The following is a 25,882-nucleotide window of genomic DNA, read 5'->3' on the forward strand; positions in this document are numbered from 1 at the left end:
ATGAAAATTTATCAAGAATTCTAGATAGTCCAATAGCATTTATGTAAATAATAAATAGTACCCTGAGAAAATGAGACATTAGGCAATTCATGGCTAATATGGAGATATCCCTGGAAATGTGGGTATGATTATAAAGAATTAGTGGAAACATTATTTCTCAGTTGGTATTTTGAGTATTGGATTAAAGTAGCTCCCGTGTTGTAAAGGTGAACTCCTTAATAGCCTTCAACTTATTAAATTTAAATATTTGTACACATAAATTTACTTATTCATTTATCTATTTTTCATCTTTTTTAAATTGAATTTATTGGGGGGACAGTGGTTCATAACACCATACAAGTTTCAGGTGTACAACTCAATAAAACATCATCAGCACCCTGCGTCGTGCACCCATTGCCCCAAGCATGGTCTCTTTCTGTCCCTGTTTCTCCCCCCTTTGCCCACTCCCACCTGCCCTCACCTCCCTTTTTCTAAATTTTCTTGTTATTATAGTTATTGAAAAAGAATTCGCTTTTCAGTAAACATTGCAATTATAAGAACATATGTTTTCTTCAGTTATATCCAGCTAGAATTTTAAACTTGGTCAGTGAAACCTAAGAAAGAATTATTTTGTGTGCCTGTTAATTGACACAGACACCAGATCATTGTCTGTTTTTGTCTATGTAATAACTTAATTTTTTTTTAATTTTTAGAACCTAATCCACCAATTGATCAAGTTATACAGAAACCTGGAGTTGTACAGAGATTTGTGAAATTTCTTGAAAGAAATGAAAATTGTACTTTACAAGTGAGTTCTATAGTTTTTGTTCTTAATTGCTTTCTAGAAATGACATGATTGAAATTTTTAGTGAAAGCAGCTTCTGCAGTACTGAATATATTGTCAGCTTCCGTGAGTACTTGGCAACGAAAGGAAAAGGTGGTATCACTTGTCTTATCATGGTCATGGTTGTCTTCTAGGAACTGTTAGTAATTTTGGGAAAAGTTTATAAAGTCATTCCTAATAACTTAATTGTTACTCCTTAGTTTGCCTGTTGATTTGCAGGTCATTTAGTTTTTTGTGTTTTTTTGGGGGGAGACATGGATTGAATTTTCTCAGTTGTTTTTGTTATAAATCCATCACATATAAGTATATACAGATTCTAAGTGAATTGATTTAACTAACTTCTCAGAGGCTCTGCTGCTTAAAAGAATACCAGAGGTCCTACTTGTGGCCTTGTCAATAGTGAACTCTTTAACCTTGAACAAATCACCTAAATCTCTGGACTTCTAATTTTCTTATTTCTTAAATGAGAAGGTTGGGACTAGATGATCACTAGGGAAACAAAACTACTTTTTATAGTTCTAAGTTTTCATAAATATATTTTTCTATTAAGTAGTGTGTCATTAATTTTAAACTGCTTGCTTTAGAACATCTGGCTCTCTAATAGACATTAAGAGTTTTGTGAATTATAAATTCAAATGTGTTCACTTATGGTTCATTAGTTGTAAATTTTTATTATATTTTTCTCAGTTCTTATTTTCCTCGATTGAGAGTTCTTTTTAAAAATTAAGGTTTATTTTTTTCTGTGAAATCTGATTTCAAATTTAATCTTATTAATTATAAGGCTGTCCATATCTCAGACTTGTCCCACTAAGTCTTTACTTCCACTCTTCTTCCATTCTTTCTTTTTCTGACATTTCTTTGGTGCTTTCATTTATTCTACTTTTATTTTTCTTTAGTTTGAGGCTGCATGGGCATTAACTAATATAGCGTCTGGAACTTTTCTTCATACCAAGGTAGTGATTGAAACAGGGGCTGTTCCAATTTTTATCAAACTTCTAAATTCAGAGCATGAAGATGTTCAAGAACAGGTAAGTTTCTATTTGAACTGTTATATTTATTAGATTTTTAATTTTCTCATGAAAGTACCACTGGTGATTATGATTTGAATTTTATTTTTACTAAATTTCCTGTGTATTGCATTTGTTAAAAATACAGTGATTTCCGTCATGTCAAGTTGGAAAGGAAAATTAACTGTCTCAGACATCATCCTGGTTATTTATAAACGTGATCTCAGCTATAAGGAAGTACGATACCCATTTATAAAAGAGCATACTGAGACCCAGAAAGTTAGTAATTTACCCAAAGTCACAGTAATGGCTGAACCAAATTTTAAACCTGCGCTGTTCTGACTCCTTATTCTTTGCAAGAACATATATTATTTTGGTTGTTTCTTTTTTAAAAATATGTTTTTATTGATTTTTAGAGAGAGAGAGAGTAAGGGAGAGGGATCGGCTGCCTTCTGCACACCCCTTACTAGGGACTGAGCCTGCAACCTGACCAGGAACCGAATTTGTGACCTCTTGGTTCCTGGGTTGATGCTCAATCACTGAGCCACACCGGTCAGGCTTGTTGTTCCTTTTTAAAAACATTACTTGATTTAGAATAGAACCATTTAAAAATAAACTTTATGAATAAATTCTTAATAGTTGTTGTACGAGGAAAATTTTAAACATAAAATTTGTGCCATCCAAACAAAATAAAATGTGTTGATATTTTGTTTTAAATCCTTTTAATGCAAATTGATCACATATATATTTATATTTTCCCACTTAACACTAATATTGGGAGCTTATTCTTATGGAATTAATTATATTCAAAGAAAATTTTACTGATTATTCATCCATTCAAGAAATTCATTTCTCAATTATACATTGGAGTTATTTCTAGTTTATTAGTATTATTAATATTGTGATAACATTGTTATATATTAGTTTTTATGTGCCTCATAATTATTTTATTAGGGAAAAATGACTTTACCCTGTCAATAGAAAACTTCTTAGAGTTTTTATTTCATATTTCAAAGTTGACCCCCCAAAAAGTTATACCAATTGATATCCTCACCAACAGAATATTAGACTGCACAGAGGGAAAATGTCATTATTTTAAAAGAGTTTTCTTAAAAACACATACACACACTGAAGTAGATGTTAAAGATATTAACTCATGCTTTTAAACCTTAACTATAAAATTTTCCCAATTAAAAAAGTAACTTATGTCTAATTTTGTGCTTATATGAAGAATTTGAAATGAGAATATAATAAAACTAGAGGCGCCCGTGTACGACATTCCCGCCACCGTGGCTGCGCTCACCAGCTGTGAGCCTGGCTTCTGGCTGAGCGGCGCTCCCTCTGTGGGAGCGTGAGAATATAATAAAATGATAATTCACATTTGCATAATTTCTCATCTAATTGAAATATAACAAATGAAAAATTTGATCTCTTACTGCCATTTATTTAAAAAATATAATGAACCTGGACTGATTCTACACTTTTTGTCAAGGATCAGTCCAAGCTATTTCTCTTATTAGCTTTACCTAACTTTTCTATGCTTTGACTTTCCCTTCTTTTACAAATCAGTTTCTTCCCAGTGAGTGGATTTCCTTGTAATAGGAGCAAACTTCTAGTTTATGTAATTGGAAAATCTATTTAGATATATTTTGTCTCTTCTTGAAGATTGGTATTTCTTTATAGAATAGTATAAACATTTCAGTAGTATGTAAGAAAAAATTTAAAAATGTACTGTCCTTCAGTTTAATTAAATAACACTTAAAGGTTTTCTTTCTTACTGTCCTACTGGCATTTTTTAATTTTTTTGTTAATCCTCACCCGAGGATGTTTTTCCATGGATTTTTTTAAGAGAGAGTGCAAGCGAAGAGGTGAGACAGAGAGAGAAACACCAATGTGAGACACATTGATTGGCTGCCTCCTGCGCGGGGGATGGAGCCTGCAACCCAGGAATCGAACACCGGACCCTTCAGTCCGAGGGCACTGAGCCAAACCAGCTAGGGCACTAGCATTTTTTTTAACATCTGGAAAACTTTGTTCCTTCTGTACTAAAACCTCGTGTTAAGAGGGAGCATTTTATTTATGATATTGTTATAACAATATTTTTCTTTTTCTGAGGCTGTTTGGGCACTTGGTAATATTGCTGGTGACAATGCAGAATGCAGAGATTTTGTTTTGAACTGTGAAATACTTCCACCTCTTTTAGAGTAAGTACTTTAAATTAGTCACAATTGAAGTAATACTACTTTTGGAAAAGAAACTTTATTATAACTACATTTTTATGTACTTACAATTAAGTTTTTAAGAAATGTTTTTAAATTTGGCTATATTTAGCCATGCCTGTAATCGCTTGAAAACATTAGAAAAAATATATGTCCTTTACTAGGATGTTTTCCTAATCCATACTTCACAGTGGTCATTGCTTATTTGATGTTTACTGTGTTAAATAATTACTCTACAAAAAAGGGTATGTAGTAGTATTTTTATTTTATTTTATTTGTTTTTGTTTCTTTTTTATTATTGTTTAAAGTATTACATATGTTTCCCTTTTCTCCTATTGACCCCTCGTCCCCCGCCACTCTTGCCCCCCAGGACAAGCCCCACCGCCTCAGTGTCCGTGACAATTGCTTATGCTAATATGCATGCATCCAAGTCCTTTGGTGGATCTCTTACCCCACCTCCTCCCCCCCCCCCCCCCCCCGCTACCCCACCACCACCACCTTTTCTTTGAGGTTGGATGGTCTGTTCAGTGTGTGTTTGTCTCTGGATCTGCTTTTGTTTATCAGTTTATATTGTTCATTATATCCCAGAGGGAGAAACATCAGTGTGAGAGAGCATGTGATATTTATCTTTCTCTGACTGTCTTATTTTGCTTAGCATAATGCTCTCCAGGTCCATCCATGCTGTTGCAAATGGTAAAAGTTCCTTCTTTTTTATAGCAGCATAGTATTCCATTGTATAGATGTACCACAGTTTTTAAAAAATATATATTTTTATTGATTTTAGAGAGAGAGGAAGAGAGATGATGAGAGAGAATCATTGATCGGCTGCCTCCTGCATCCCTCCCACTGGGAATTGAGCCTGCAAGCCCGGCAGGTGCCCCGATGGGAACCGAACTGTGACCTCCTGGTTCATAGGTTGATGCTCAACCACTGAGCCACGCCGGCTGGGCATACCACCGTTTCTTAATCCACTCATCTGTTGATGGGCACTTAGGCTGTTTCCAAATCTTAGCTATTATAAATTGTGCTGCTATGAACATAGGGGTGCATATGTCCTTTCTGATTGGTGTTTCTGGTTTCTTGGGATATATTCCCAGAAGTGGGATTACTGGGTCGAATGGGAGTTCCATCTTAATTTTTTGAGGAATCTCCATATGGTTTTCCACGGTGGCTGCACCAGTCTGCATTCCCACCAGCAGTGCACGAGGGTTCCTTTTTTCTCCACATCCTATCCAGCACTTGTTGTTTGTTGATTATAGCCATTCTGACAGATGTGAGGTGATACCTCATTGTTGTTTTGATTTGCATCTTTCAGATGGCTAGTGACTTTGAGAATGTTTTCTTATGTCTCTCAGTCTTCTATATGTTCTCTTTCAAAAAATGTCTACTTGGGTCCTTTGCCCATTTTTTAATTGGATTGTTTATCTTCTTTTTGTTAAGTTGTATTTCTATGAGTTCCCTGTAAAATTTGGAGATTCAGCCTTTATCTGAGATAGCATTGGCAAATATGTTCTCCCATGCAGTGGGCTTTCTTGTTGTTTTGTTGATGGTTTCTTTTGCTGTGCAGAAGCTTTTTATTTTGATGTAGTCCCATTTGTTTATTTTCTCCTTAGTTTCCATTGTCCTAGGAGCTGTATCAGTAAAGATATTGCTATAATATTTGTCTGATATTTTGGTGCCATTGGATTCTTCTAAGATTTTTATGGTTTCCCGTCTTACATTTAAGTCCTTTAACCATTTTGAGTTTATTTTTGTGTATGGTGTAAGTACGTGATCTAGTTTCATCTTTTTGCATGTATCTGTCCAATTTTCCCAGCACCATTTATTGAAGAGGGTGTCTTGACTCCATTGTATGCTCTTGCCTCCTTTGTTAAATATTAATTGAGCATATTGGCTTGGGTCAATTTCTGGGTTCTCTGTTCTGTTCCATTGGTCTGCTAGTATATGTCTGTTCTTCTGCTGGTACCTGGCAATTTTGAGAACGGTGGCTTTGTAATATAGCTTGATATCTTGTATTGTGATCCCTCCAACTTTGTTCTTTCTCAGGATTGCTGTGGCTATTTGGGGTCTTTTTTTATTCCAGATGAATTTTTGGAGAGTTTTTTCTAGGTTTGTGAAATATGCCATTGCTATTTTAATGGGGATTGCATTGAATCTATGAATTGCTTTGGGAAGTATGGACATTTTAATGATGTTGATTCTACCAATCCATGAACACGGTTCTTCCATTTGTTTATGTCTTCCTCTATCTCTTTTTTCAATGTCCTGTAGTTTTCCAAGTACAGGTCTTTTACATCCTTAGTTAAGTTTATTCCTAGGTATCTTAATTTTTTTGGTGCAATGGTAAATGGGATTTTTTTTTAGTTTTTCTTTCTGTGAGTTCATTTTTGGTGTATAAAAAAACAATAGATTTCTGGGTGTTAATTTTGTATCCTGCTACATTGCCAAATTCATTTATTAAGTCTAGTAGTTTTTTGAAGGAATCTTTAGAGTTTTCTATGTACGATATCATGTCGTCTGTGAATAAGAACAGTTTTACTCCTTCTTTTCCAATTAGGATGCCTTTTATTTCTTCTTGTCTGATCGCTATGGCTAGCACTTCTAGTACTATGTCAAACAGGAGTGGTGAAAGTGGGCATCCCTATCTTGTTCCTGTTCTTAGGGGAAATGGTTTTAGTTTATGCCCATTGAATATGATGTTGGCTGTGGGTTTGTCATATAAGGCTTTGTTATGTTGAGGTATGATCCTTCTATTCCCACTTTGCTGAGAGTTTTTTTTTATCAAGAAAGGTTGTTGGATTTTGTCAAATGCTTTTTCTGTATCGATTGATATGATTATGTGATTTTTGTCTCTTAATTTGTTTATGTGATGTGTCACATTTATTGATTTGCGGATATTGTACCATCTTTGCATTCCCGGAATAAATCCCACTTGGTCATGGTGTATGATCTTTCTAATGTAATGCTGGATCTGATTTGCTAGAATTTTTTTTTGAAAAATATATATTTTATTGATTTCAGAGAGGAAGGGAGAGGGAGAGAGATAGATACATTGGTCGGTTGCCTCATGTAAGCGCCCTGACTGGGGATCGAACCCAAAATCTGGGTATGTGCCTTTATTGGGAATTCAACCCTGGAGCCTTTGGTGCATAGGAAGGACACTCCAACTAAGCCACACTGGCTAGGGCTTTGATTATTTTCTTAATGCTTAATCTGGGAAATATAATTAACATTTTAAACTTATAATGACTTTGTTTGAATTAATACCAACTTAGTCTCAGTATTATATAAAAACTCCTATTCATCTCTGCCCTACTCCCTTTAAGTTGTTATTGTAACAAATTACATCATTATAAATTGTGTTCCCATTAATATAGATTTATAATTATTGCTTTATGTATTTGTCTTTAATTTGTATAGAAGTAAAGAAAAATTACAAACCAAAAATACAATAATACATCCTTTATGTTTATGTAATTATTTTAAGTGTTCTTTATTTGGACTTATGGTTTTGAGCTATTGTTTATTGTCCTTTCATTTCGACCTAAATAACTTCTTTTTCTCTTGCAAAGCAGATCTACTAGTAATGAATTTCTTCAGCTTTTGTTTTTCTGAGTATCGTTTACTTTCTCCTTATTATTAAAAAATAATTTTGTGGGAGATAGCAATTCTTGGTTGACAGTTTTTTTCTTCTAGTATTTTAAATATATAATTGCATTGCCTCTGACCTCTATGGTTTTTGCTTTATGATATATTTTTATTGATTTCAGAGAGGAAGAGAGAGGAAGAGAGATAGAAACATCAATGATGAGAGAGAATCATTGATTAGCTGCCTCCTGCACGCCCCACACTGGGGATTGAGCTGATGTCACTGCAGAATAGGGATTACAAAAACAATATATATAGGTCGACACTCAACCACTGAGCCACACTGGCCAGGCTGACCTCTATGGTTTTTTATGAGAAATTAGCTGTTGATCTTAAGGCGAGAGTACCCAATTAGTCAAAACAAAGGCAAGTATCTTTCATTAGTTATTCAGGAAGCACCCAGACAGGTCAAAACAGGCAAGCACAATTCCTTAAAAACAAAGTCTCCATAGCTCCTTTTGGAACCAGGAACTCATAGTGGGAACTCCAGATTTTGTGTCCAAGGCTGCTGCCAGACTGGGGAGGGGATTGGGTAGGGGTAAATTTTACTGCTAGAAAGCTCTCCTGCTACATTCCAGCTCTTTCCTGGTTAAAAGTTTTCTTGGTTATTGTAAACTTTTGACTGCCTTTGAGAGTTAGAATAAAGTTGATTTTGACAGGATTTGTAAGTTTTTTTCCATATTTCTGGGAAGGTATGGACCCCAGAGCTCCCTTCTCCACCATTTTTGCTGATGTCACTGCGGAATAGGGATTTTTTTGGAAAAAAAAAACACACACATACTTCTAGCAGTGGGGATATCAAACATAGTAAGATGGACAATTTGTTAAAAAAGACACACACACACAGCAATATCTCTTCTCGACAGCTTATCTTCACTTAATTTGATCCCACATTCCTTGCTTATTGAATTTGTATAATGTATATTCATAGTTAAAAAAAGTAATCTAATACTCTTTTTAAAGTATAAAGAGACAAGTAAATTAATTTCCCATGGCATCATTTATTTTGAACATGTTTTATGTCTTATAAGAATCCACTTGGATCATAGATTCAAAAATTTAAAAATGGATGCTATGTTTACTTTTGTTTCTGGAAATATAATGAATTTGAAAAACTACCTTTTCCTATTTTACCAGCTCATTTTGAAGTCCTTATAAAGTATATTCAGAATTTTTGTTATGATAGAAAATAGCTAAAGAGGAAAAATGAAAGTAAAGTGACAATTCCTTTTTTTTTTCCGCTTTGGCAGGTTATTAACAAATTCAAACAGACTTACAACAACCAGAAATGCTGTATGGGCCCTCTCAAATTTATGTAGAGGCAAAAACCCTCCTCCAAACTTTAGTAAGGTATGAGTAAAATACACAAATTAAGCAACTGTGTATATAAACTTTTAAGTCTCCTTTTAATAGATTTTTAGAGATTGAATGGAAATTATTTTTATTTTAATAACTATTTTTCTTATTGATTAAGCAATGTTTGCACATACACAAAATCAAGAGATATATAGTGAAAAGGAAGTTTTCCTTTCTGCCCCTCCCATACCCATGATTCCCTCTCCTCAGGCAACCACTGTCACTGATGTTTACATATCTCAGAGTTGACTTTAGAAACCTTCTAGTCTAGTTGTCACTTAGGAAATTGGAGCCCCACACAAAATTAAGGTAATTCATTCAGGTCCACTGTTATAAAATTAAAGTAACTAGTCCAGAGTGGCTTGTGCTTTCACATTGTACTGTTTATGTGTTAGAATATCTTTTTCCATCTACTAATATTCTGCTAAAAGAATAGATCATTTATAAATTCCCAATCCCAGTTGTATTGTCTTCAGTAGGATGTTGTTAGAAAAGTAGAATGTGCGTAAATTTTTGGGATACCATTTTACTCCTTTTGAATTCCACATTTCATCTCAAAAAGTAGATTAAACAGTTAGCTTTGATTATATATTTTTTCTTTCTTTTTTGTTTATCTTTATTGTTGAAAGTATTACAGATGTCCCCTGTTATTTCCCCACTGACTCCCTCCTCCCTGCTCTCACTCCTTCCTCAGGCCTTCACCACACTATTGTCTGTGTCCATGGGTTATGCATATATGCATGTAAGTTCTTTGGTTAATCTCCTCCTGCCCAACCCTCCCATTGAGATTCATCAACCCATTGCATACTTCCTTGTCTGGTTCTATTTTGTTCATCAGTTTCTTTGTTCATTAGATTCCAAATATAAGTGAGATCATGTGGTATTTGTCTTTCTCTGACTGGCTTATTTAACTTAGCAAAATGGTACAACCACTGTGAAAAACAATGTGGAGTTTCCTCAAAAAATAAAAAATGGAACTGCCATTTGACCTAGTGATCCCACTTCTAGGACTATATTCTAAGAATCCCGAAACACCAACCACAAGGAATATATACACCCCGATGTTAATAGCAGTGTTATCTACAATAGCTAAGATCTGGAAGTAGTCCAAGTGCTCATCAATAGATGAATGGATATTTTTTCCATTGATTTTTAGAGTGGAAAGGAGGGAGGGACGGAGGTACGGAAGAAGGGAAGGGAGGGAGAGAGAGAGAGAGAAAGAGAAAGAGAAGGAGAAAGAGAAACATGGATGTGAGAGAGACATATTGATTGGTTGCATTCTGCAGGCTCCCTGACCAGGGCTGGGGATAGAACCTGCAAGCCAGGTACGTGCCCTTGACCTCAGTATCCAATAAGTGACCCTTTGGTGTGCGGGCCGATGCTCTAACCACTTAGCAACACCAACCAGGGCTCCTTTCCCTCTTTTAACTGCATGTATGGAGATGAAAAATACAAAGATCTGTGGTACATTTTGTACCACTGCCTTGATTTGTGCTAAGGTGCTGATAGTTTTACCCACCATTGCTTTTGTACCTTTAATGCAAATGTCAACAAAATGAAAAAGACCAGTTATGTGTTAGTATAATTGTGAAAAAATTTTTTGGCATAAAAGACCTCCAAATGTTGCAAGAATCCCTCAGGGGTTCATGGACCCCACTTTAAGACCCTCTGGCCTACAACATCATGTAATATCTACTTGGCTAATTCCCTGTATTTCTCTGTATTTTCCTTGTTTGTGAGAAGATGGTGGAGCAGAATGTTTTTAGTTTGCTCTCTTAAAATAGAAATATGTAGCACTTCATTGTTTTTTACATAACTAAAAGGATATATATCAGTTACACTAGTTTTTTTAATTTAAAAGTTCACAGTTGCTTTTAAGAACTGATTCTCACGTTTCTTTGTTCAAGGAAGAGGAGGTGGTTGGCAAGGGTGAAGGCATGATTGTTGGGGTAGGATCCAGTTGTGCAGATTCTATTTCCTAACTTACAGATGAACATGTCTGTTTTGTAAGTGAACTGATTTCTGTTCCTGGGTCCTAGGGTCATTTTTACAGGAAGGTCCCAGCAGGGAAGATAAGTGCTTTCAGAAGATTATAGTGTATGTACTGGCAATCTTTAAAATAGAGGTGAAGAGAACATCAATCTAAAATCTTAGAATGTGAAAAAGCTGTCATCACTTTTTATTTGTGGCATTTAACATAGAACTCTTACCTGAGAAGAGAGACTAAGAGATGTTAGGTTGCTGATTAAAAAATAAAAACCTTAAAGGAATATATAGGGTGTCCCAAAATTCATGCAAGAAGTAATTTTGATAGAAAACAGAGGTTTATAATTAAAAATTGTAAATTTTTTATTGATTCATAAAGTATACAGTATAGGGTTATGTATGGAATAGAACATCGGGTAAATGGACTCCACAGCTTTGCTGGCACATACGCAAAGCCGTGGTCTTCATTGGTCTTCATTGTCCCTGCTCCTGGGCCATAATTGGTACTTGGTAATGCTTATCAAATTGAAGGGATTGAAATCAAAGGGCAACAGATATTAGAATCTGATTCAATAAACCAAGTAAAATTAGGCTTTTATTTTTTGTTGTTGTTGTTGTTAATGCTCAAGCAAAATTCAAATCTTGCATGAATTTTGGGACACCCTATAGAATCAATACTGAGTATGGCAATAAAAAAAATCAACATCTCAGTGCTTACTATATGCCAGGCATTGTTCTAAGATGCTACATGCATTCTTACTAATTTAACGATATTCTGTTATCCTGGTTTATAAGTGAAGAATTTGGGGTTTAGAGATATTGGGTTATTTGCACATGGTCACACAGCTAGTGAATAGTGTTTGAACCTAGGTCTCTCTAATTTGAGAGGAAGGATCATAGGATTTATTTAATTCAGCCTCTTTGTTTCACAGATTTGAAAACTGAGTCTCGGAGAGATGAAGTGACTTGCTCACCTCACAACTAATTAGTTTTAGTTTTATGCTAGCAGGATTAAAAATCTCTATTGTCTATGTATTCTTTTAATTGAAGATTTAGGGTGTCAATACATTAGGAAATGTAGTTTATTAGTGACTTCCATTAAAAGACCCTTCTGACTTCTTTTTGTGTTTTATACACTTTTACTTCTTAACTGATTATTATACATACTTCCAATAATGTATATGTAGTAAGTAAAGTGGGATTCATTTAGGTTGGATCATATTCCATGATCATTACATTAAAAACTTAACGGGAATATTTTTACTTCTCTCAGTTTTAGTGTGCCATTTTTGGGGTGTGTTTGTGTATGATTTAGACATAGACAGAGGATCCCAAATACGTATTTCATTATTTTAAAAAAACTTTAAATTATCATCTAGTGGCTTTTTGTATAAGATTCAGTATAAGATTAATTCAGTATTAATTTATTCAGTATGAGATTAATAGGAGTCATAATCAGTGTCATGTTTATATTTGATAATAATTTTAAAACAATAGAATGTTTAATTTCTCTAGTATTAAATGTTAGTTTTAAAACAAATTTCTATATTTTTCTAAAGAAACTTGGTTTTAGGTAGAGAAAAATTTTAAATATTGCCTCTTTCTTCCCTAACAGGTTTCACCTTGCTTAAATGTTCTGTCACGATTGTTGTTTAGCAGTGACTCAGATGTATTAGCAGATGTGTGTTGGGCCCTTTCTTATCTCTCTGATGGACCCAATGATAAAATTCAAGCAGTCATCAATTCTGGAGTCTGTCGAAGATTGGTGGAACTTTTGATGTAACTATAATTTATAATTAATAATTACATGATTGTGAGTTTAGCAGTTAGATTAATGGCCTCTCAAACATCTCGAGAATCATATGGGAAGGGTTGAAAAGCTGCTATAACCCCACTTTGCAGAATAGCTATAATACTGAAAGTTGACCCTTAAATTTGTGTCTTATATCCTCTAGTTGGGACTATTCATTTTGTTCATGAATTTCATTAGTTTTAAGCTCTTAATGAATGAGAGATACAAGTATGTATGAAATGCCTGTTACCTGCTAGAGTAAGATATTACTGAGTATAGGATGTAGTTCCTTCTCTCCCAGAATGAGTAATTTAGTTAATTGTTCATTACAATTATTAATCTGTGTAAAAGTGAAAATTATTTAGTATTTGACTTGTATTAAAGATAATATGTTTCTCTGTGCTGAGCTACTATTACTATCTTCTTTAAAAAGAACAGATTTTCGATACAAGGAAGTTAAAAACTTCTAAGAGAACTTATTTTAAAAAGGCATTATAATTTTTCATCCCTTTATTTTAAAGCATGTATTATCTTCCTTCCTTTCTTCTGCAGTCAGAAAGCCACTAGGTAAGCCCAAACAAGGTAGATGGCAGGACGAAGAGAGGTCTGAAAAGGGGTGTGGCTCCAACATGAAGAATGTGGGCAGGCAGGTCCAGTGGGGGGATCAGGGCCCATACTTGAGGATGGCATCAACTAGAACGGAGCAGACAACTAGGCTGGAGCAGGTGGAAGCCAGCACCCTTTGGCATAGCAGCCTAACTGGATCAGAAGATGGGTCATACACAGGGGAATTCTGAAAATAGGAACTATCGTATTCTCAGAGAATGGATTTATAAATATGGAAAGGAAAAAAAGCCAGAAAAATCTTGTGTGATACTAAATTAGAGTTGGAAATGGACTCTAATGTGAACTCATGGCTTTCAGCATTAAAGAGCTAGATCTAGAAACAAATATACTAATATATGTAATTTTGCGCGCGAGTGTGTGTGTGTGTGGGAGTGGGGGGCGGTGCGCGCACGCGTGCATTTCTCTTAAAAGGGCTTGGGAGCTGTGACACATTTATACTTGTTAGCTGAGCACACCAAAGCCCAGGTTTTTAAACACTGCTCTTCATTAACAGGAACCAGGATTCTTGGAGAAATAGCTGATTCCAAGGCTGAGACTGATAAAAAATAAGATATACTCAGAAAGTAATGACTGCTCAAAGAATGAATAAATGTTAAAAGAACACAGAAGTCCACTTGAAGGGACTCCTACTGTTCAAACCTGGGATGATTTGAGCATTGAAATAAATTTATAGTAATACTAGAGGCCCAGTGCACAAAAATTTGTGCACTCCGGGGGGGGGGGGGGGGTCGTCTCTCAGCCCGGCCTGTGCCCTCTCGCAGTCTGGGACCCCTCGGGGGATGTCCACTTGCTGGCTTAGGCCCGCTCCCTAGGGGATCAGGCCTAAGCTGGCAGTCAGACATCACTCTGGCAGCCCGGGAGCCCTTGGGGGATGTCCACTTGCCAGCGGGGAGCAGGCCTAACCTGCAGTTGGACATCCTTAGCGCTGCTGAGGGGGCGGGAGAGGCTCCCGCCAACACCACTGTGCTGGCAGTCATCAGCCTGGCTTGTGGCTGAGCAGAGCTCCTCCTGTGGGAGCACACTGACCACCAGGGGGCAGCTCCTGCATTGAGCGTCTGCCCCCTGGTGGTCAGTGTGTGTCATAGTGACCAGTCATTCCCAGTTGTTCTGCTGTTAGGGTCAATTTGCATATTACCCTTTTATTATATAGGATATTAGAACTTATTCAATAAAATAGGAGTCCATGAGTCCACACTAAAATAAGTACATAGGTCAATAGATAGAGAAGGCATGTAGTTGGAATGATATTATTAGAAAATCATCATTGGCAACAATACTAATAATTATTAATAATCCAGACACTAAGCTTCAACAGATGCTTAAACTATTGGTGAAAGTGGGCTAAGGGGTGGGATTTTACATAGCCTATAAGTATTTCCTCACAAAATCTGAATTATAAAAGGAAAAATAGTAATGTCAAAGTGGAGAATCTAACAGACACCATCTTAATTAAGCAAGCAGAGTTCAGTGCCACTATAATGGACAAAACAGATACCATATGCTATCCAAAATTATGTAATAAAAAGACTGTAGCATTTGTGTTATCCCAGCCAAAGTATATACCTTGTGTCTTAATCATGAGGAAACATTGGACAAAACCAAATAACTGGCTTTTTTTCATAAAAAAGTCAAGATCAAGAAAATCAAGGAAAAATTAAGTAATTGTTTTGAATTAAAGGAGATTGACAGCTGGGTGCACCACATGATCCTAGATTAGATTCTTTATTATGGAGATAATTATGGGATAATTAGTGAAACTTGAATGGATTCTCTGGGTAAAGAGTATATGGGATTTTTTTGGGTACTATTTTTACAAATTCCTGTAAATTTTAAATTCCTATGTAGTGTGTAAGTTAATATTTTTATTATTTTAGGCACAATGATTATAAAGTTGTATCACCTGCATTAAGAGCAGTTGGTAATATTGTGACTGGTGATGATATTCAAACACAGGTGAGTTCAGACTTTTTAATAAGATAAACTAACATAATTATATAGGCATCTATAATGTAAGCATATTCTTGATAATAAGTGATCAGACTCAAATACATCTATGTGAAAGTACTATCCTAGAGCTATATCAATATGAAGAAGTACATGATAGGAGTTAGGCCAGGGATCCTCAAACTTTTTAAACATGGGGCCAGTTCACTGTCCCTCAGACCGTTGGAGGGCCGGACTATAGTTTAAAAAAAAACCATGAACAAATTCCTATGCACACTGCACATATCTTATTTTGAAGTAAAAAAACAAAACGGAAACAAATACAATATTTGTATTTGCATGTGGCCCGTGGGCCATAGTTTGAGGACCCCTGAGTTAGGCTCTTGAGAGATTTGCAATTCAATTGGAGAGAAAAATATATATTAAAACAACATAAATTACCCTAGGTAGTATATGTTTTCTGAGAGCTGATTGATCAATAAATGCTATAAAAGTTTAAAGAAGAAATCAGTGCACTAAGAAATCATAATAGATTCCACAAAGGAGTTGGAATGAAAGCTAAATCTTAAAAGTAGAGAACATAAGTAGACGAGAAGAGATTTATGTGCCAGACATGTATGGAGGTATGTTTAAGAGGCATTAAACTTGATTGGAGAAGAAACTGTTAGTGAGAGGATGATTGATTATAAATAAGTTAGAAGTGGGGTTAGAAATGAAATGGCCTTTTATAGTAGACTAGAGGCCCGGTGCACAAAATTTGTGCATGGGTAGGGTCCCTAGGCCTGGCCAGTGATCAGGGCCGATCGGGGCCTTCCAGCTGCTGGCCAGGGCCTTCCTTTGTTCCACACCGCCCACTGGTGGTCAGTGCATGTCATAGCAAGCAGTCAAACTCCCAGTCAGTCGAACTCCTGAAGGGACAATTTGCATATTAGCCTTTTATTATGTAGGATTGAAGACCTAGGTTATGAGAATGAAAAGAAAGACAGCAAGGAAACACTTTCTGAATTGGTAATTAACTATGTGTGTGAGATATCAAAAAAAGGTGTGATATCAAGAGTGACATCAGATCTGGTATAGATAGTCTTTCTATAAACTTCAACTCTGTAACACATTATATTCTGTTTTGTTTGCCACCATATAGTAAACTTTTTATTCTAATCTATGTGTTTTGTTTTCATTTTAATCCTTAAAAGTTCTATTTATATACCTTAATTATGAAATAATTGGTCCTTAGTAATTGATAGTTATTAAGGAATGTAAAAGAACAAAGCAGAATATACTTCTTTACAAAAGAAAAGTGTAATAGTAAAATTTTTAAAATATATTTTTATTGATTTCAGAGAGGAAGGGAGAGGGAGAGAGAGATAGAAACATCAATGATAAGAGAGAATCACTGGTCTGCCGCCTCCTGCATGCATGCCCCCTACTGGGGATTGAGCCCACAACCGAAGTATGTGCCCTTGATGGGAATAGAAACTGGGACCCTTTAGTCTGTGGGCCGATGCTCTATCCACTGAGAAAACTGGCCAGGGCTGTTTATTGACTTTAGAGAGAGGTGAAGGGAGAGAGAGAAATATCGATGTGAGAGAGAACATTGATTGGTTGCCTTCTGTACATGTCCTGATCGTGAATCAAACCTAAAACCTTTCAGTATACAGAATGATGCTCCAACCGAGTCACCCTGGCAAGGATGGAACAGTAAATTTTTTAATGAAAATAATAGACTTATTTCTACATGTTAAGGTTTCTTAACAGTTATGGAATTAGTCACTTTCAAGCTGTTTGGTGTGTGTGTGTGTGTGTGTGTGTGTGTGTGTGTGTGTGTGCGCGCGCGCGCGTTTTCCCCATCAATTCATTTGGCAAAACTAGAGGATGGATCCTAACCAGTCGCTATATTGTCTTCAAATAGTTATTTCAGTTAAACTCTGAGTGCATTTATAAACTTGAAGGACATAACTCTGAGTGCATTTTACTACACCAACACTAGAAAGGTTTTGGCAAAGTGGGACGGTAGAAGACAGCAAGTGCCTAAGTTTTACTTTGAGAGGAATTTTTTTCTTAAGTTTTCAGAATGGTTTTTGTATTTCTAAATAATTCATGAGTATATTTTTGTTTAGTTTAGTTTTTTATTTTCTATAAAACTGTTTCCATTTCTAACTTTTGTCTTAGGTAATTTTGAATTGCTCTGCATTACCCTGTCTCTTACACTTACTGAGTAGCCTAAAGGAGTCAATCAGAAAAGAAGCCTGCTGGACTGTATCTAACATTACTGCTGGAAATAGAGCTCAGATTCAGGTAAGTGCCTTTCAGATATGAGAAAAACAGGAAGATCTCAGAAGTTAGTTTGGAAAAAAAGTCAACATTTTATCAGTGATGTATTTTAGTGAGTTACTGAAAAAGATTATTGAAAAGTATTTGAAAATTATTTTAAAGAACAGCCTTTCCTCCTCTAAAATAATTACTTATAGTATTCTAAAGAGGAATAGCAATTATATATATACATATGCATATGCATATACAATTATGTGTAAATGTGGTTGTCTCCCACATGTTCCCGACATAATGGTTAGGCTTTAAAAAGGGATTGCTTTTGTTAATTTTAAAAAAGTTAGACAATGATCTCAAAACTGTTAAATAATGATCTATTAGGGCCCCATTAAACTCTTCAGTCAGTAATTACCTGATTCATCATCTGCCTTATGTTTTATCATATTTAAAATTTACATTCTTGCTAATATATTCTCCAGTCTTTGTTTTGCTTTGTTTTTCTGTTAATTCTCACCAGAGGATATTTTTCCATTGATTTTAGAAAGAGTGGAAGGCAGGAGGAGAGAATGAGAGAGAGAAACATTGATGTGAGAGAGACACATCAATTGGTTGTCTCCCACATGTGCCCAACCAGGGCCAGGGATCGAGCCTGCAACTGAGGTATGTGCTCTTGACCGGAGTCAAACCTGGGATCTTTCAGCCTTAGGGCTGGTGCTCTACCCACTGAACCAAACCGGCTAGGGCTTTATTCTCCAGTCTTAAAAAGAAAGTAAGTAAACTTTTGTTGAAAGATTAGAAATAAAATATTTCCAAAAAGCCTGCCATTTTAAAGCCATTGAGTTTCAAGATTCCTCTTCTTACTAATATATTTAAAACTATATTTGCATTGATTTTGCTATAACAATTTTTTCTCTTCAGTCAGTTATAGATGCAAATATTTTTCCTGTTTTGATTGAGATTCTTCAGAAAGCAGAGTTTCGCACCAGAAAAGAAGCAGCTTGGGCTATAACTAATGCAACATCAGGAGGCACTCCAGAACAAATAAAGTATGATACAGATTTTTAAAAATTGTTTTTTAAATATAAATGAGATATTTACAAATTTAAAAAATACATACTTTTTCTTTGTTTATAAAACTAAAACATTATTTCTGTCTATTTAATAAGAATTTGTAATGTGAAAATATAGCATTTGTTATATCAGTTATTTATTTATAGTGGTTTTAATTTTTTCATATAAAGTATGATTAACATCATTCTCGTCAGACTACGAAAAATCAGTATTTAAAAAGCTGAAAAATATAGTCTATGTTAATTTGCAAAATATACTGACATGGGCATTATATTTATCTTAGATCATTAAAGTCATATACATGTAACTTTATTATATAGAAATGGCTAATTTAAATATCTACTTATTTAAACTATAATTGAAATAGGAAATAGACATTTGTTTATATAATAATGCTCTTCCAATCACTGTTAGCCCTACCTGTAGATTGGATCTTTTATTTTTCTATAGTAGTTTTCTTCTTCATGGAAGCTTTTTAAATCTAGCCCTTTTATTGTTTATTTGCTTCTTTCTTTTACTAACAATACAAATGGTAGGTACATGGCCTTTGAAATCAGCCTGTCTTCAAATCCTGCTTCTTCAGAAAAGTTGTGACCTTGATAAAGTCATTTAACTTCTCTGATCCACAATTTCTTCATTTTTAAAATGGGTTTAATAATGGATAGTATCTTATAGTAGTATCTTGACAATTAAATACAGTTTATACATTTAAAGTGCTTAGCAAGGTACCTAAACATGTTCTGTACTAAAATTAGCTGCTATTATTATTTGTATTAATCATAACTTTTATTATCAGATTGATTTCTAAGTCTCTTTTCATCTTGTGCTTTTATCCCCCCCCCCCCCCCCCCCCCCCACGCATAGCAAAGTTCCACTTTGCACCTCTATGAAAGCCTGACTTCCTACAGACTCTTCTTGTTCTGAGGATCCCTCCAAGAAACTCAGGACTTTTTAAGTTTGCGAAGTGACTGTTTAGAAAGTATTTTCTTTTTTTTTTTTTTTTTTTTTTTTTTTATTTTATTTATTTTTTTTTATTTATTTATTTTTTTTATTTATTTTTTTTAATTAAATCTTTATTGTTCAGATTATTACATTTGTTCCTCTTTTTTTCCCCCCCATAACTCCCCTCATCCCAGTTCCCGCCCCACCCTCCGCCCTCACTCCCCACCCACTGTCCTCATCCATAGGTGCACGATTTTTGTCCAGTCTCTTCCCGCATCTCCCACACCCCTTTCCCCCCCAGGAATAGTCAGTCCATTCCCTTTCTATGTCCCTGATTCTATTATAATCAACAGTTTATTCTGTTCATCAGATTATTTATTCACTTGATTCTTAGATTCACTTGTTGATAGATGCATATTTGTTGTTCATAATTTGTATCTTTACCTTTTTCTTCCTCTTCCCCTTCTTAAAGGATACCTTTCAGCATTTCATATAATCCTGGTTTGGTGGTGATGAACTCCTTTAGCTTTTCCTTATCTGTGAAGCTCTTTATCTGACCTTCAATTCTAAATGATAGCTTTGCTGGATAAAGTAATCTTGGTTGTAGGTTCTTGGTATTCATCCCTTTGAATATTTCTTGCCACTCCCTTCTGGCCTGCAAAGTTTCTGTTGAGAAATCAGCTGACAGTCGTATGGGTATTCCCTTGTAGGTAACTGAGTTTCTTTCTCTTGCTGTTTTTAAGATTCTCTCTTTATCTTTTGCTCTTGGCATTTTAATTATGATGTGTCTTGGTGTGGTCCTCTTTGGATTCCTTTTGTTTGGGGTTCTCCGCGCTTCTTGGACCTGTAAGTCCATTTCTTTCACCAGGTGGGGGAAGTTTTCTGTCATTATTTCTTCAAATAGGTTTTCAATATCTTGCTCTCTCTCATCTTCTGGCACCCCTATAATTCTGATGTTGGTACGCTTGAAGCTGTCCCAGAGGCTCCTTACACTATCCTCGCATTTTTGGATTCTTTTTTCATTTTGCTTTTCCGGTTGGGTGTTTTTTGCTTCCTCGCATTTCAAATCATTGACTTGATTCTTGCACTCCTCTGGTCTGCTGTCGGGAGTCTGTATAATATTCGTTATTTCAGTCCGTGTATGCTTAATTTCTAGTTGGTTCCCCAATATAAGATCGAGGGTCTTATTAGTTTTCTTGTAGATCTCATTAAGTTTATCGACGGCTTCTAAACAGTTCTTGAGAGACCTTAAAAGTGTGGTTCTGAACTCTATATCTTCCATTGACAATTTTGTCCTGTTTCTTTGTCTCCGCATTTTGTTATGCTTCCTTGGTGCACCCCCTAGTGGTCTTTGTTCACAGTCTTATAGTTAAATCTTGATTGTTGTAGCTAATTCCAGGGAGGGTTTGACCTCCAGGCCAAGTGGCTATGAGAATCAGCTGTGTCAGCAGTGAGAGAACTTCTGTCCTCTAGGGAGGTGCTAATCTGGCGTTTGCCTGAGGCTATCCGGCAAATGCCTGTGTGCAGGGCTTGGGCGGGGCGGGTCGCACAGGATCAACAGGGTGGGCCGGAGAGAGCAGTTATGGCGGCTCTCAGTCCTGTCCCCAGGGGCTCTGCCTCTCTGAGTCCCAGCACCCGCTGCAAAGCTCAGAGAGAAAGCTGCACTCGCTCTGACCGAAGCCAGACAGTCCCGCTTCTCCCGTTTGAGTCTGGGTCCCTAAAGACTCGCCCGGATCTGGAGCTCAGAGTCTGCGACTCCCTCCCGATTGAAAACGCCAACCGCGCCCTCCGCCGCCAGCCCGCTCCGCGCACTCCGCACCTCAGAATTTGACTTCAGCACTGCGCCTCCTCTGAGTGTCCGTATGCGTTTCTCTTTCCTCCTAGTTGTAGGACTTCCACTCAGGCAGCGTTCCTGTGGTTCTGGGTGATGTCCCTTCCGTTTTTTGGTTTCACTTTTGAAGTAGTTGTTCAAAGCAGCAAACTCCAGCGTTAACCTATGCCGCCATCTTGGTTCTCCAGAAAGTATTTTCTAATGAGTATTTGATTTGTTTCTTAATTTATAAAAGAAGTCAGGCTACTATGCTATTTTACAAATCACAAGATTTTGAAGTCTACCTATTGGGAGATCATTGTTTAATATTGCCTTCTCTCCTGCTCAGATTCCTATCTCTATATGTTAATGACATTCTTCTCTGCTTTTTATTTTCCATTCCACCTATTTGCTTTAATCAATATTTTCACTTCATTTGTATCATGAATATAAGAAGTAATAAAACAAGATCTTTCTTTTGTTCTGGCTTGTATTTTTTTTTTTTTTAATGCTAATGTGATTTTTATCTGCTTTGGGACCCAAAGTTAGTTTGTCCACCTCAAACAGTTGTATTTTTAAAATATATATATTTTTACCATTATGTCTATTCTATTTATTATTCCCTAAATTTATTAGTATGAGTCAAGTATCTAAACGGAGATTATTATTTTTCTAACCATTTCACCATTTCATTTAGTCTACATATATGGGAAGAGGTCTCTTGATCTCAGATTAGGTTTAGTGTACATACTGCTGATACTGTGGCGTGTTTAATGTTGCCAGTTGTGTTCAATCATTTCAGTTATTGAGCACCAGGTGCTTTCACGTCTTTTATCTCCTTTTACTTCATAATTCTGTGAGATAGTTATTCATTCAACAAATATATTTGATGGGTTACAATATAGTATATGGCAAGTGAGTGCTCCAGTAAAGGTATGTACACTTTTAAAAAAAGGATTGAAACTAACTTTTATTGACTGCCTACTGTATTCTCATAGCAGCCCTCTGAGTTTGGTACTGTTGTTATCCCCATTTTAAGATGGAGAAACTGAGGCCCAGAGCAGTTAGTCAAGTCACACATAAGGAGTGAAATTGGGGTTTGAAACCATGCAGTCTGACTTCAGAGCATGTTTATTTTTTTTTATCTTTATGTTTAAATGGACTATTTGTCAAGTCAACAAATCAGTTACTTGATTTACATTATAGAAAATGGAAAAAGAGCTAACAGGAACTAGAAAAGAACAAAGCATTATAATAATGATTTCGTGAACATTATTTATTAAAATTATTCACAACATGGCCCGTTTTGCTCCTAGAAGGCTTCTATGCTTCTGAAACAAAACATGTTTCAGAACATTAGCTATGATTATATTTGTGGGAAACTTCCTGAAATTTTTTTTAGATGCCCCTCCTCCCTCTCATTTCTACCTATCACCTCATATGACCCCTTAAAAACATAGACCCACCCTTAAAAACAAACAAGCCTCTAACCCACTTAGTGTTGATGTGCCAGATTATGTCTATTTTTGTAATATTTGTAATACCATTTATTGTTAATTATGAGAACAGGAGAGTAAAAACATATTTTCAGGTTTCTGTGTAAGTGAATATTTAATTGTTTTTAATTTTTGAGTTAACAGGGATACTTTACTTAATTGTTTATATAACATTTCACTAAAGAATATTTTCATGTTGTTGTCATAAATAATATTTAAGTCTTTTTCAATGTTATTTCTCCCCACCTTTTTTTTTTTAATTACTCTGAAGGTATTTGGTAGCTTTAGGCTGCATTAAACCACTTTGTGACCTATTGACTGTTATGGACTCTAAGATAGTCCAAGTGGCTTTAAATGGACTTGAAAATATTTTACGTCTTGGAGAACAAGAATCTAAGCAGAATGGGATGGGTATTAATCCATACTGTGCTCTCATTGAAGAAGCATATGGTAAGCAGTCAGTTAAAAACATAATTACATTGATGTGATTGCAGTGCACATGTAGATTTGTGTTCCACGTTTTAACATTTTGGGGAAATTTTATATTTCTACATAACATCACTTTTAATAGCCACATAATGTTATATTGAGTGAAGATTGCAGGTCGCTTTAGCCATATTGAGTGCAGTTTTAGCCATATTCTTGCGGTTGATCCCTAGTTTGTTTCCGTTTTCTTTACCACTTTACATATGCTAAAATAAGCATCTTACCAAATATAATTTTTTCTGTTGAAATAATATTTTGGGATGAATTTTTAGGAATGCTATTGCTGAGTTCTACGCATAGACTTCTTTTTAAGCTTTTGATATGTTTTCTATTTTGCTTTCCAAAGATATGTTACATGGTGGTGTCACTGGCATTGTATGAATCTACTCTACAACATCTTGTTTTGTTGATTTTGCTGATTTAGCAGATGTAGAATGGTATCAATAAGTTACTTTTATGTGTCTTTTGTTTTATTTCATGTATAAGCTGGTGTGTATTATCCATGTATTGATGTATTTATTCATCCGAATTGCATGTTTATTATACTTTGTCCAATTACCCATATGTCTCTCCTTTGCTAAAAATTTGAATTAATTTTATTTTACAGTTGTTTGCTTAAATATGGCTCTTCTCCAATTTTTTACCTTTTTATTTTAATAAGACAAATCATGTTCATTTATATTTAATAAATGACTCAATCTAATCTTTTATTCCTTCAACATTTACCAAAGTCATTGCCCCTACAGAGATTTGGTGAATTTTTTTTTTTTTTTACTAATTAAATATTTCTTTTTTAAAATTAATTTTTAGAGAGAGAGGAAGGGAGAGGGAGAGTGAGAGAAATATTGATGTGAGAGCAAAACATCAGTGTGAGAACAAAACAAGGATCAGCTGCCTCCTGCACACTGCCTACCTGGGATGGAGCCCACAACCTCAGACATGTGCCTTAACCAGGAATGGAACCAGCAACCTTTTGGTCCACAGGATGGCGTCCAAGCAACTGATCCATGCCTGCCAGGGCTTGGCTAGATATTTCTGATTGGCCTCATTTACCTTAACATTTAACTTAACTTACATGAACTCACATGGCATCTATTTTAGGATAAGGAATAAATCTAAGTTGATTATTTTCCTTTTAATATATTTCTATTAAATATTCATTTCTGTCTTAAGTATTGTATGGTGATTATATTATATGGTGATTCAAGTGTTTATTTATGACTGGAGGCCCGGTGCACAAAAATTTGTGCACTTGGGGGGGTCCCTCAGCTCGGCCTGTGCCCTCTCGCAGTCTGGGATCCCTTGGGGGATGTCCACCTGCTGGCTTAGGCCTGCTCCCCGGGGGATCAGGCCTAAGCTGGCAGTCAGACATCACTCTGGCAGCCCGGGAGTCCTCAGGGGATGTCCACTTGCCAGCGGGGAGCAGGCCTAAGCTGCAGTCGGACATCCTTAGCGCTGCTGAGGGGGCGGGAGAGGCTCCTGCCACCACCGCTGTGCTTACAGCTGTCAGCCTGGCTTGTGGCTGAGCAGAGCTCCCCCTGTGGGAGCGCACTGACCACCAGTGGGCAGCTTCTCCATTGCGCAATCTGCCCCCTGGTGGTCAGTGTGTGTCATAGTGACCAGTATTTCCCAGTCGTTCTGCTGTTAGGGTCAATTTGCATGTTTCCCTTTTATTATATAGGATTTTTTTTTTTTAATGCTCACCCGAGGATATTTTTCCAGAGAGTGGGAAAGAGAGGGAAAGACAGAGAGATACATTGATGTGATCGATTGGTTGCCTCCTGCATGTACCCTGACCAGGGCCCAGGCTGGAGAGGAGCCTGCAACCAAGGCAGGTGCCCTTGACTGGAATCAAACCTGGGACCCTTTGGTCCACAGGCTGACACTCTATCCACTGAGGCAAAACTGCTATGGCTTAGCTTTTTTTTTTTTTTTTTAAATGACTAAGAGGCCCAGTGCACAGATTCGTGCACCAGTGGGATCCTTTGCCCTGGCCTGCGGGGATCGGGCTGAAACCAGCTCTCCAACATCCCCAGAGGGGTCCCGGGTTGCCAGAGGGTGTAGGCCAGGCCGAGGGACCCCACCGGTGCATGATTGGGGCTGAGGAGGAGTCCAGGGAGGGCTCCAGGGAGTGTCCGGCTCATCTCGCCCTGTCCGGCTCATCTTGCCCAGTCCTGATTGGCTGGACCCCAGCAGCAAGCTAACCTACCAGTCAGAGCGTCTGCCCCCTGGTGGTCAGTGTGCATCATAGCGACTTGTTGAAAGATCAAACAAATGGTCAGACACTTAGTATATTAGGCTTTTATTATATAGGATTCTTAAACCAAACCTGGGATATTAATTTTTATTTCAGTTTATATAATGTGATTGGTTAAGACATTACATAATTATAAAATATTAATCACTG

At 36.3% G+C, this 25,882-nt stretch overlaps 1 protein-coding gene across 1 annotated transcript in view; it reads left to right on the top strand.

The window, feature by feature from the left end:
• KPNA5 (karyopherin subunit alpha 5) overlaps positions 1–25,882 on the top strand; it is a 43,155-nt gene that overhangs the window by 13,561 nt on the left and 3,712 nt on the right. Inside the window, exons 5-13 of the mRNA XM_036318284.1 lie at positions 693–787; positions 1,720–1,851; positions 3,946–4,034; positions 8,948–9,047; positions 12,655–12,818; positions 15,333–15,411; positions 17,572–17,697; positions 18,589–18,716; positions 23,261–23,439. Coding sequence (XP_036174177.1) covers positions 693–787; positions 1,720–1,851; positions 3,946–4,034; positions 8,948–9,047; positions 12,655–12,818; positions 15,333–15,411; positions 17,572–17,697; positions 18,589–18,716; positions 23,261–23,439 — 1,092 coding nt within the window. The remainder of the gene's footprint in view (positions 1–692; positions 788–1,719; positions 1,852–3,945; positions 4,035–8,947; positions 9,048–12,654; positions 12,819–15,332; positions 15,412–17,571; positions 17,698–18,588; positions 18,717–23,260; positions 23,440–25,882) is intronic.

This window comes from Myotis myotis, unplaced genomic scaffold (assembly GCF_014108235.1).
Source record: "Myotis myotis isolate mMyoMyo1 unplaced genomic scaffold, mMyoMyo1.p scaffold_m19_p_7, whole genome shotgun sequence".
NCBI classification, from domain to species: domain Eukaryota; kingdom Metazoa; phylum Chordata; class Mammalia; order Chiroptera; family Vespertilionidae; genus Myotis; species Myotis myotis.